This window comes from Alternaria novae-zelandiae (genome assembly GCF_023758075.1).
Source record: "Alternaria novae-zelandiae strain BMP 2774 chromosome Unknown scaffold_13, whole genome shotgun sequence".
Taxonomy (NCBI): Eukaryota; Fungi; Ascomycota; class Dothideomycetes; order Pleosporales; family Pleosporaceae; genus Alternaria; species Alternaria novae-zelandiae.
In genome coordinates this window covers 748,311-759,416 of record NW_026056973.1, presented here as the reverse complement: position 1 = coordinate 759,416, position 11,106 = coordinate 748,311, and the positions used below count along the sequence as shown (strand labels likewise).

Sequence of the window (11,106 nt, the reverse complement as noted above, 5' to 3'; positions counted from 1 at the left end):
AAAAAAAGATTCCTCAACTCTGCAATCATTCTCCAAGATACCAAAGTTGTCTTCGCTTGCATGCCCTCTCATTACGTCAGTACGAATTTGTCTGAGGGTCAACGGTTCAAAATCACTCTGCCGTTGAGAATCTTTGCGGTCACGTACCGGTCAATTCGTCAACACCATCTCTTCGTATGTCTACGGAAGAAACATCAATACTCCACTCACAGCAGCATATCAACACTACTGTGACATGTATCAATAGCGACCAAGAGTGATAGAAAAGAAGGCTCGTTCATTCATTAGATCACCCCATTAAATGGCTAACACACAACCATGGGTACAACACTATATCGTACACGGAACATGCAACTCCACTCTCTTCCCCCCTAAGCGGCCTGTGTCTGCGTCTGCGTCTGACTAGCAGGCTGTTGCGTCCCGAGCAACCTCTGAAGGTCACCCAGACCAGCTCCAGCCCTCTTCTTCCTCTGCTTCCCGCCCTCTTTCTCCGCAAACGCCAAGCCCATCAACTTCCTCTTCTCCTCTTGAATACCCAACACCCGCTCCTCTACACTCCCTTCGACTACCAGACGAAAGACCTTCGTCTCGCGCTTCTGTCCTAGTCGATGCACACGGTCCACGGCTTGATCTTCAATGGCAGGCGCCCACCATGAGTCCGCCAGAACGACTTGGTTTGCGGCAACGAGGTTCAAGCCGACACTGCACACGGCGAGTGAGGCGAGCATGATGGTCGTCTTTGGATCGGAGTCTAGCGCTTCGAGGGCGACGTCGCGTTGTGTGGCGGACATGGAGCCGTCTATGCGTACGTACTTCAGACCGTAGAGGGTGAGGTGTGGCTCTAGGAGATCGAGGAAAGAAGTCCATTGGCTGAAGATGATGGTCTTGTTTGTGGGGTCGTTGGCGGATGCCCGGAGAATGTCGAGAAGTGCCTCGACTTTGGTACTGGTGTTCTTCTCGAGAGATTGCCTGTCGGCGATCTGGTCCTGTGTCAACGGCGCAGGAGCAGCGCCGGACAGTTCCTTTGCAGGTTTCACCGTGGTAGTTGCGATGGAATCCAAGTCTGCACGGCACATGGGGCACTTGTGTTGGGTTTCGATGACGCGTTCTAGACAGGGAGTGCAGAAGACGTGAGCGCATTTGGTGATGACGGGCTCTTTGTATACGTCCAAGCAGATCGGACAGTCTTCCTGCGATTCGATGGAGAGTTGAAGCATCTTCTGGAGCGCGGCCTTGTTCTCTTCTGTAAGATCGACAACCCCTTCTGCTTCGAGCTGCTTCATGATGGAGTCGAGGCGCTCTTCGCCCACGAGCTGCCAGTGGTTGCAAACTTGTCGCATTCGGAGCAGTACCTCAAGGAGATGGCGGTAAGTATCCCCGGCGTTCTTCTTCCCGATGTTGTGCTTGTAGACGTCCAGCGTACCCTTAGCCTGAGCCTCCAAGGCATCGTACTTCTCCTGTTCATGCGGATGTAGCTTGATCTTATGTACGTATTCAGACAGCTCAGGTAGTCGTAGGTCAATGAATGACATCTCCTTCTTGCGACGCAAACAGATACCCGACATCAGCTGCTGGAGCACCTTGTGGCCTTGAACGTCGCCTTGCATGACTGGACGCATGATGGCACTGTGGAAGATTTCGAAAGAGTCAAGACCACCCGAAAGACGTAGGAAACGGACTTGAGAGTAGAGATCCTTGAGATTGTTGATAATTGGAGTGCCAGTAAGCGTCCAGCGGGACTGCGCGATCAAATTGGTGATGGCGATTGTCTTCTTGGCTTTCGGGTTCCTTATGCCATGGCCCTCATCGAGGATGACTCGGCGCCACTTGATAGAGAAGGGTCCGGATCGTCGTGGAACAGTAGGCTTCGTCTGCGAGTACCAGTCAGAAGCAACAGACTCGTAAGTGCTGATCACGACATCGTAGTTTTCGATCGACTTGGGTGTGATGGGTCCCTTCCTTTGACCGTGCCAGAACATAACACGGAGAGCATGTTCGGGCTTGACATGCTTCTTCATCTGAGTGCTCCAGTTGCTCATCACCGATACGGGAGCAAGGATCAGCGTGGCACCGGATGAATCGTCTGCGCGGAGATTCAGTGCACGATCCGCCAGAATGAGCGAGATGGTCTGAATAGTCTTTCCCAGGCCCATGTCATCGGCCAGGATACCCCCAGAAGCTAGTGTTGGATTCTTGATCGAGAAGCTCGTTGCTACGTTCGTGAAGGCGTTCTGGTCGCGAGTGTGTCGTCGCCATAGCTGGACCACTTCTTTGGTGTTCGGTGCTGGTAGTCTGGGGCTTTCCTTGTCGAGCATCCATTGCAGGCCTTGTAGCTGGAAGGGGTGCAGCTCAGTAAGAAGAGCGTCGGGTTGGGGCGCTTGTGGCATTTTCGCCTGCCGAATGTTAGTGGTAGATACTGGAGTTGCACGTGCGCATCACTTACCAGGTCTTCTTCCTTGACGCCGTACTCTTCCACCATCTCCTCGACGTTTCTTGGGTTGAAGCGTAGGCTTCCGCCGATGATGTCCTCCATACTAGGCCCTGGCACGAGACCGGGTCCTTGTGAAGAGCTAGCAGCAAATTCGCCCATGCTACTCTCGGGTGCCTGGCTACCCGCAACACCCACCACGGCGGCGCCCTTCTTTTTGGCCTCTTTGGCGGCTTGCTTGGCTATACGCTCGCGTTCCTTCGCAGCCGCCTTCGCAACCGCAGCTTCCTTGCGCTGTTGGTCTGAAGCATGTCCGATAGGAAGTCCGTCGCGTCGCATTCGTGTCATGAGCTGTTGCCTCACGGCTGGGTCATTAGTGCCGTATAGCTTCAGCTGCATAGGGCAGTCATATTCGCCCTTCTCCCCTGTGAGCTGTGCCTCGATAAGCAGACTGCGCTCGTCCATGTATTTGGCCAACTTGGATGCGGGTCCTCGTGGAAGGTGTCCGATCTGTACACCTTGTACGTTGCTCACTTTGATCGCATTACTGTCAAACCTATTGTGGGGTTCGCGACTCAGAACCACCATCTCGCCATTCGTTGCGTATCCGTTGTAGAATCGCAAGCCCACAACCTTGTCGTCCTTGATGCCGTATAATATGTAGTCGTACTGCTGCTGGTTGTATGCTTGCGTCGCATCCGGGACTTCTTGAGAGGCGTCGTCTTCGTCGTCTTCGTCGATAAATATGGCGTCTGCTTGCGACGAGCCAGATGTAATGCGTTGCGCTTGGTTGTACGATGTACGAGCTTGCTTGGGTGCGCGGTGCGGGCTCGAAGAGTAGGCGGGCGCATCGTCGTCTCCTGTGAGGTCAATGGCCTCGTAGGCGCGTCGTTTAGGAGGCATTGCGCGTCGAACAATGGGTGCTGGGAGATACGAGAGATGAAATGCGCGACGGCGGGGAAGGCTTTATGACGTTTGTCGCACGAGCGTGTTCGCGAAATTTCGCGACCGTTGGACGGGGGGAGGAGACGATAAGGGGATAAGGGTTTCAGGTACCTGGCACGCTAAGGCGCGGAAGCAGGTGACATCACAGACAGGGGTTGCCAGGCACGCTCCGATTGCGGTTCGGTCAAGGGGATGAGGAGACGCAAATCGCAATCAACGGTCGAGTTACTCTCCAGATATACCTGTGAGGATACGGTGTCTTTGTCTCGGACGCCCAAGACATGCGCTCAATTGGCAAACAAAGCGACCAGTCGTTTCTTGTAGCGGTGCGCAACATGAGACGAGAAAACGACGAAGCGCATCGGCATCTTTTGCTGTAGAGAAACCGTCTATTCGATACATCGTGAGCGAAAGAACATTTCAGGCGATTGGAGAACTCAATCCACTGCCAGATGCTCATCGTGACTCTGCTGGCTGTTACATGATGCGTTCATTATTGTAAGATTCCGTGCCTTAAGCTACTTCCCTAGACGTCCCCCTCCCATTACACCCTTCTACCCTAATTTGATATCACGTACGCCATGGGCAAGCACTTTCGCCCCATAGGTCTCAGCCGACACTGCCGTCCCGCATCAGCCCATGTCTCATCAGAATTGTACAAACAGCGGCGGGAACAAGAAGAGGATGAACTGCACAATTGGCGGGATGGAGCCCAGAATGCCCCTGCACAGCTTCGCCAGTCGCACGCTGCCGTTCTCCTGCTCCGCTTCGTAGTATCCGCAAACGATGCTGCCGATGAGCCAGAGCAACAGCAAGGTCAGCATGATGGCGTACCAGGCGGCGTGCAAATGGTACGGATTGGTGCCCCAAGACTCCCAGAGGCTGCGGAGGTTGTAGTAGATGATGCTGCGCAGTGGGACTCCATCGTATTGCAGTTTGTAGATTGTCTTCCATTTCGCCAACTGTACAGAGAAGCGAGTCAGCCACCTTGTCGGCAACAAATGAAGGATGCAATGTCTTGGGCGATGCAGAGCGAGCGACGACGCTTTGGCGATGAGCCTCTGTGAGCTCGACATACTCTGCCCCTGGCCTTTTCCTCTGCCAACGCACGCTCATACGCTTCTGCCGTCTCGGCTTCTGCCTTCTCGCGCGCCTCGGCCAGAAAGTCTTCGATGTCGAGGATAAGGTATTTGGCGATGACGTCACGCTGCTTCTTGATCAAGGCGTCTTTGGCCGCCAGCTCTTCCGCGACGGGCATTGCGGGGCTGGTAAGGGTGTTGCTCTTGTGGGTGCGATAGTGAAGGCTGTGGTACCACAAGAGGGGTTGAAGCGGAAGAGGTAATGCAGCAGACGACCTCTTGTCTGTTTGGGCAAGCTCTGGCAACGGCGTATCTGCTATCTGCTGACGTGAGAGAAAGCGCGAGTGGATTGTTGCTGGGGAAAGTGCATCTGGAAATGCGTCCAGTGCAGGAGCTGCTGCGATGGATGTCCTATGACCACCAGTCACGCCTGCCTCATCTGAGGAATCAATCATGCTCCAATGCACACACTTGGTCCGCTTGCAGGCCTCCTTGCAGACTACCTCGGCGACTGCATGTCAGTGAGCCCCAGCTACATTGTGGTGTCTTAGTATTGTTCATCGCACATGGCTTCTGGTGCTAGAGTAGTAGTTCAGATTCCCGGAAGGGGTACCCTTATTCGCAGGCGGATACGGGTGCCACACCAAGGACCTTGGGCGTATCATCGTGCGACTGGAGGGCTACACAAATGGGAAGCGTGGAAAGGGCGTCTGATGCATGTGCAAATGGCTTGCTATTGTTCTGCGAACACGGTTGAAAAGAGCATGGCAACCGTTGGTTTTCTGCCAAGCAGCGGACATAAGCTCGCACCCCACTATGGCCTTCAACTTCATTCGCGCCTGGCTCGAGACCATCTTCCTGTCGCCATATCGCCTGCTGCGCGCATTGCTACCTGCGAGCGCATATCCCACCAACCCCAAGGCAAAAGGCTTCAGGGAAAGAATGCCGAAATACTACCACGACGACGAGGCATGGGCGGACATTGAGCCACTTCCCCAGGATGACGGCGGCCTGCATCCGCTCGCTGCCATCGCATACACGGAGGAGTACAGCGAGGCCATGGGCTACCTGCGCGCCGTCATGGCAAAGAACGAGTTCAGCGAGCGGGTGCTCGGCCTCACGGAGCACATCATCAGCATGAACCCCGCGCACTACACTGTCTGGTACGTCGTATGCTCGGTCAAGTTGCGGAGTTTCGGAGGAGACACTGCCTACCAGCAGTCGCACTGGGAGCTCTCCAACACCCACCCTGCTAACCCCCCGCAGGCTCTACCGCGCCAAAACCATCTCCGAGATTGGTCGATCACTGAAGGACGAAATCGCATGGCTCAACCCGACCGCACTCAAGCACCTCAAGAACTACCAGATCTGGCACCATCGACACACCATCATCGACGAGCTCGGCTCATGTGAGGGCGAACCAGAGTTCATAAACTCCATGTTGGAATTGGACTCCAAGAACTACCATGTGTGGAGCTACAGGCAATGGCTGGTCAAGCGCTTCGATCTCTTCGACAAGCCCGAAGAGCTCGAGTGGACACATAGCATGATCGAGGAAGATGTGCGCAACAACTCTGCCTGGAACCATCGCTACTACCTAGTCGTTGGCGGTAGAGAGGAGAAGCCAAGCGCAGATCTTGTGAATCGGGAGATAGAGTATGTCTGTTATCGCCCCAAGCTGCTCGACGATACTAACCCCATAGGTACACCAAAGCAGCCATCCGGAAAGCGCCCCAGAACCAGAGCCCATGGAACTATGTCTTGGGTATCATTCGCGCAGCGGAACTTCCCAAGTCGACCCTCAAGGACTTCGCGGGTGAATTCGCTGATGTGCAGAGGCCAGACGACGTCCACTCAAGCCACGCTCTTGATCTCCTAGCCGACATATATGCGGAAGAAGAGAACAGCAAAGAAAATGCGGAGAAAGCCCTGGAGCTATTGGCGACAAAGTACGATCCGATCCGAGCAAACTACTGGAACTTTAGGAAAGGCCTCCTCGATCAACCAAAGGTTGCTGCGTAAACCCCATGATTAGCGTAAACTTGAGAAGCATTACAGAGATACCCAACTAGCGTTTTCAACATGGTCTGCGGATCCGCATGATCTGTTCCGACGTCCGCATGCAGTTTTCGTTCTGGGGAAGCCCTGTCTGAAACGTCGATAGCTATCGCAGGAAAGTTGCATCGTGATGGGAGCATGGACGCGTCTTCCACTCATGTGCGAGAGTTTTCCTTTCCGTCGGGGATCGCTCGCGCCAATCCCGCAGCCGTCATGTCATCCTAACATCAGCCTCCCAGCCAACCCCGTCTTCACCGTCTCGCCGAGTTGTTATCGGCTCCGGGCCTTCTGGACTCATCACCCGCATAGTCAACTGATGCGCGTCCTCTGATAGGCAAGGCCGCGCCAAGTCCACCACTGTTTGGAGGCGGCAAACCCTGGCAGAAAATGGTCCCGCCGTTGATAACCGCTTCTGGAAATCCAAACCCTGGCCCAAGCTGCTGCGTACCGGTCTCATGCTTGTGTCATTTTGCAGTCGCAGCGTGGTCGCTTGTTCCTTATCGAGAATCTATAGGGTAATTTATGCACTTTATAGGGTAATCGATACAACACATCGTGGATTCGGTGTGCCACAGTGCTGCCTTTACCCCTCTGGCTCCAGGACCTGGACACTAGGGTTGCGGGTGCTTGCGGAGCGATAAGCCATCATGGTAGAGATAAAGGAGTGGCTCTTGTACCCTTAGACTGCGACCAAACAAAGCGTTTCTGAACACCAAACATCAAGCTCTTCGTCTACTTCTCATCATACACTTGCTTCTAATACAATTCTGTGATACCCCAATCCTTTCCCTACTTTCATCATGGCCGTCAAGGAGTGCTACATCGACGAGGCACCCCAGCAAAACCCATGGGTTCAGACTCCGCTGAGAGAGTCGTACGCGCTGTCTGAAGCAGCGGGATGGTACGGTCACACTCCCTCTCACCTTTACCCCCTCTCCTCACTTTCACGTAACAACATGGCCCCATCTTCAAGAAAAGGGAATTCTAAATCGTAGAAGCAGAATCTTTCTCAAGCTGGAAAATCTCCAACCTTCTGGATCATTCAAGTCACGGTAAGCATCAATCCCTTCAGCTGCTACTCAATAACGTACTGATTCGTCTACCAGAGGAATCGGCAACTACATCCTCCGTCGTCTCGCAGAACTCCCAGAAGGCTCGCGCCCTCACATATTCGCATCCAGCGGTGGCAATGCAGGCCTCGCTGCCGTCCACTCTGCTCGCGCTCTCAACTTACCGTGCACTGTCGTTGTACCCACCGCCACAGCACCTTTGATGGTTGCCAAACTACGAGCAGCGGGCGCGTACGAGGTTATCCAATACGGTGCAGCTTGGAAAGATGCAGACACATATCTTAAGGAGCATGTAATGCCCTACGTACGGTTCTCTCCATGTATACAATTTGACTGAAACACTGACGCATCCATCAGGCACAAACTTCGACCATCTACTGCCCACCCTTTGATCACCCAGACATCTGGCAAGGCAACAGCACCTGCATGGACGAGATCGCGGCTCAACTCCCAGGCGAGCCGGATGTACTAATCTGCTCTGTCGGCGGCGGCGGCCTAATCAACGGTATCTGCCAGTCTATGGATAAACACCAAATGAGTAAGACAACCATCCTCGCCATGGAGACTGCTGGCGCCGAGAGTCTCAACGCAGCGCTCCAGGCCAAGGAACTCATCACACTACCCAAGATCACATCACAAGCAACAAGTCTAGGCTGCGCCCGCGTAACAGACGCAACCTTCAAATACGCACAGCGAGGCAACGTTCGAAGCATCGTTCTACCCGACGCAGAAGCAGCAATGGGCTGCTGGCGCCTCGCAGACGACGAGCGCATCATGGTAGAGCTCGCCTGCGGTATTAACGTCGCTCTCTGCTATGACGGACGACTCGAGAAGGCCCTCGGCCGCCCAGTCCGTCCAGAAGACAAGGTCGTCATTGTGCTTTGTGGCGGTAGCAACGTCACGAGCAAGATGTTGTGTGATTGGAGGAACGAGTATGCGTACATTGAAGAAGAGACTGAGGCTAGGAGGCGTAAGAGCGATTCTGCGCTTGGTAGCGAGACACAGAGTGAGACGGGCAGTGTGAAGGATGTCGATATGGGAATGGGCAATGTCCCAAGTGAGTACAGTAAGCCTCTGGTGATTGAGGGCATTGAGGTTGGCTGTGTAGAGTGCTCATAGGAGTAACTTCTTTTCATTTTCCTTCTTCACGAATCTCCTTGCGCTCAGACTCATTTACTGAGGCGCTTCCATGATAGCGTTTAATGGCAGAAAAATTCGAGTTCAATCTCCATGCGTTCACTCACCATTCATTTTTCGTGGGGCTTGGTGGTGCCTTAGCTGCTGGGCTATGTCTGCCACCTCTCGAGAAGGTTTTTTTTTGGCAAGGCTCCAGGGCATCAAGGTGCGTCGTCTCTCTCGTTGCTTTCACTCTTAACATGTTCTGAGTTCACACTGCTACTAGCGTCAGATGCCGTCACTGGTCTGATCTGCCTTGCGTGACAATGCTTTTACAAAAAAGGTAACCTACTCATGATGTCATGAGGCAAAAGAGTCTGCGAAGGATGTAAGAGGTGAATTGCTTTGTTCAGTCGTCTGGAGCGCTCAGAACAAGGCCTGTATAGTCTGAAGCGCTGTTCTATCTTGTAACGCTTTGTCTCACACGCCTGTACTGTGACTCGAAATACGATGTTTGACTTCATTCAAGAGTATTGTATGCATTGTCGTTCTGGTGCGCGCGTATTCTCTCACTCCACGTCACGTCTCCGCTACCCTTCTTGCGTAACCACTGCTCACTACCTTATCGACTACGTCCACACCGTAAAATTAGAAGTGCCCTCCCGTTAGTCGCCGAAAGCGAGGTCATAAAACTTCAAAGCTCATTTCGCCATGGCTAACCCGCGAACAGTCATCAATCCATTTACCAAGAATGAACACCGCATGCGACGAAACACGAGGGGTACGAAATGGGTCACAGCCGGCCCTTCGATGGTAGTCAAACAGAACCTTGACACTGAGCAGCGGCCAACACAGCCCAACCATTACAAGTTCAGTTTACTCAGCGACTCAAATGACGGGCCCACCGAGACGTGTGTGTCGTCATCGATGACATACGAGACAAAACCACCATCATTATCTTCAAAGCCTTCTGCAATCCATACGAAGGTATCATACCAGGAAAGCCCTGTAGTAGCACCAAGACTTCTCGACTTCTCGAAGCTTGAACAGACCTGGAAGATGTCAGACTCGGCCGTCCTTCCTCGTTGTTCAGCGTCAACAGTACGGCCTGAACAAGGAACAAAGCGCATGCGGAAGAACCAGATTTTGGATAAACCATCTGATACTGATGAAGCTACAATCTGGAAGCAAAAACGTAACCAGAAGCAAGCTGTTTCCGGTCCGACTCATTGGTACCGCACAGCTAAGAACATCTACACTGCAGGCCCAAAGGGTGAGGGACAGAAGGTTTGGGAAGCGTACCAGCAGACACTTGGCCATAGGAAAGCTTGTAATGAGCCCTCTGAGATCAAGCCTCCCGAAACAATGGCGACGGTGAAGATCGAAAGGCGACCGCCGTGTCCTCTTCCACCCCCAGCAAGTCCTGATGGAGTTCTCTTCCCACCGCTGCGGCCGCGGACGTCTCATACTAATAACAGTAACAAAGTAAACATACCTGATAGGCCAGATGCGCGGAGAGATTCTGGCTTCTCGAGCTCAATCTATGGACCACCGATAGCCACTGAAAGAACAGTTGGATCAATAGTTGATGTGAGCAACGCTCACCCTCCCTTCTCAGGGATAGACACAGCAGCGAAGGTACGAAGAGCTAAAGACGTGCCATTCGTAAATTTCCGGCAGCCCGCTGAGAAAGAAGAGTCCAACTCATGGTGGAAACATTCGCCCTCCAGAGCACCTCAATCTTTGAAGTCCAAGATCTCACGTCCTGTCCCACTAATAGAACTAATCCAAGATACCACAGTCAACGTAACTGTAGAACGTGGGGGAATTGGCGGAACAACAGCTGAACTTCCCCTTCCCGTAACCCGCACTGACGTACCCTTCTCCCAGCCGTCTTACGCCCATGAGAAGACTAAAGAGACTAGCCGACCCTCACCTCGAGCTTTTCATCTCCCTGTGTTCCATCTCAGTCCTGCTAAGAGCAAACGCCACGGCCGAGGAAAAGCAAATGTAGATGCGAACGACAACGCTCACTCGGCACACTGGCACGACAAGGTCGTAGGACCAACGTTGAAGACTGGTAAGTCGTTGAAGCAAACTGCTATGCAGACCCTAGACAGCGTAAATTCAGGGAGAAAGAAGACACTTTCGGATATTAGCTTTGCGTGCCAGGGTAGGGTAGACGATGGGCTGGATAGGTATCAGGTCAGTGAACAAAACTCGTCAAGCGACGATGAAGAGGACATGTATCCTGAACCGTTGTTCTATGGTAAGATGTTAGGCAGAGATAAGAAGTTATCTGGACCTTAGTTTAGGGCTTTGAAGGACTAATGAGGCCCTTCTTCGCATCACTCCTGTCGTGGAAAGCCGGATGACGCTTCCGTTGTACTATTTTCTATTTAGTCATCTT

General features: G+C 53.1%; 4 protein-coding genes across 4 annotated transcripts; 2 read left to right on the top strand and 2 right to left on the bottom strand.

Moving 5' to 3' along the window:
* Positions 1 to 371: 371 nt before the first annotated feature.
* Positions 372 to 3,331, bottom strand: J4E88_006770 (uncharacterized protein; the record flags this gene model as incomplete). The annotated part of the gene is made up of 2 exons (XM_049400392.1): positions 372 to 2,393; positions 2,444 to 3,331. The coding sequence occupies 2 exons, from the start codon at positions 3,329 to 3,331 to the stop codon at positions 372 to 374; spliced, it is 2,910 nt and encodes a 969-aa protein (XP_049254011.1).
* A 689-nt stretch (positions 3,332 to 4,020) lies between these two features.
* J4E88_006769 (uncharacterized protein) lies at positions 4,021 to 4,631 on the bottom strand (the record flags this gene model as incomplete). Its single annotated transcript, XM_049400391.1, has 2 exons — positions 4,021 to 4,335; positions 4,452 to 4,631. 2 exons carry the CDS (start codon positions 4,629 to 4,631, stop codon positions 4,021 to 4,023), a joined length of 495 nt encoding a protein of 164 aa, XP_049254010.1.
* A 637-nt stretch (positions 4,632 to 5,268) lies between these two features.
* Positions 5,269 to 6,474, top strand: J4E88_006768 (uncharacterized protein; the record flags this gene model as incomplete). The annotated part of the gene is made up of 3 exons (XM_049400390.1): positions 5,269 to 5,615; positions 5,719 to 6,108; positions 6,156 to 6,474. 3 exons carry the CDS (start codon positions 5,269 to 5,271, stop codon positions 6,472 to 6,474), a joined length of 1,056 nt encoding a protein of 351 aa, XP_049254009.1.
* An 836-nt stretch (positions 6,475 to 7,310) lies between these two features.
* J4E88_006767 (uncharacterized protein) lies at positions 7,311 to 8,699 on the top strand (the record flags this gene model as incomplete). The annotated part of the gene is made up of 4 exons (XM_049400389.1): positions 7,311 to 7,411; positions 7,509 to 7,562; positions 7,617 to 7,884; positions 7,938 to 8,699. The coding sequence occupies 4 exons, from the start codon at positions 7,311 to 7,313 to the stop codon at positions 8,697 to 8,699; spliced, it is 1,185 nt and encodes a 394-aa protein (XP_049254008.1).
* Between the last annotated feature and the right edge of the window lie 2,407 nt (positions 8,700 to 11,106).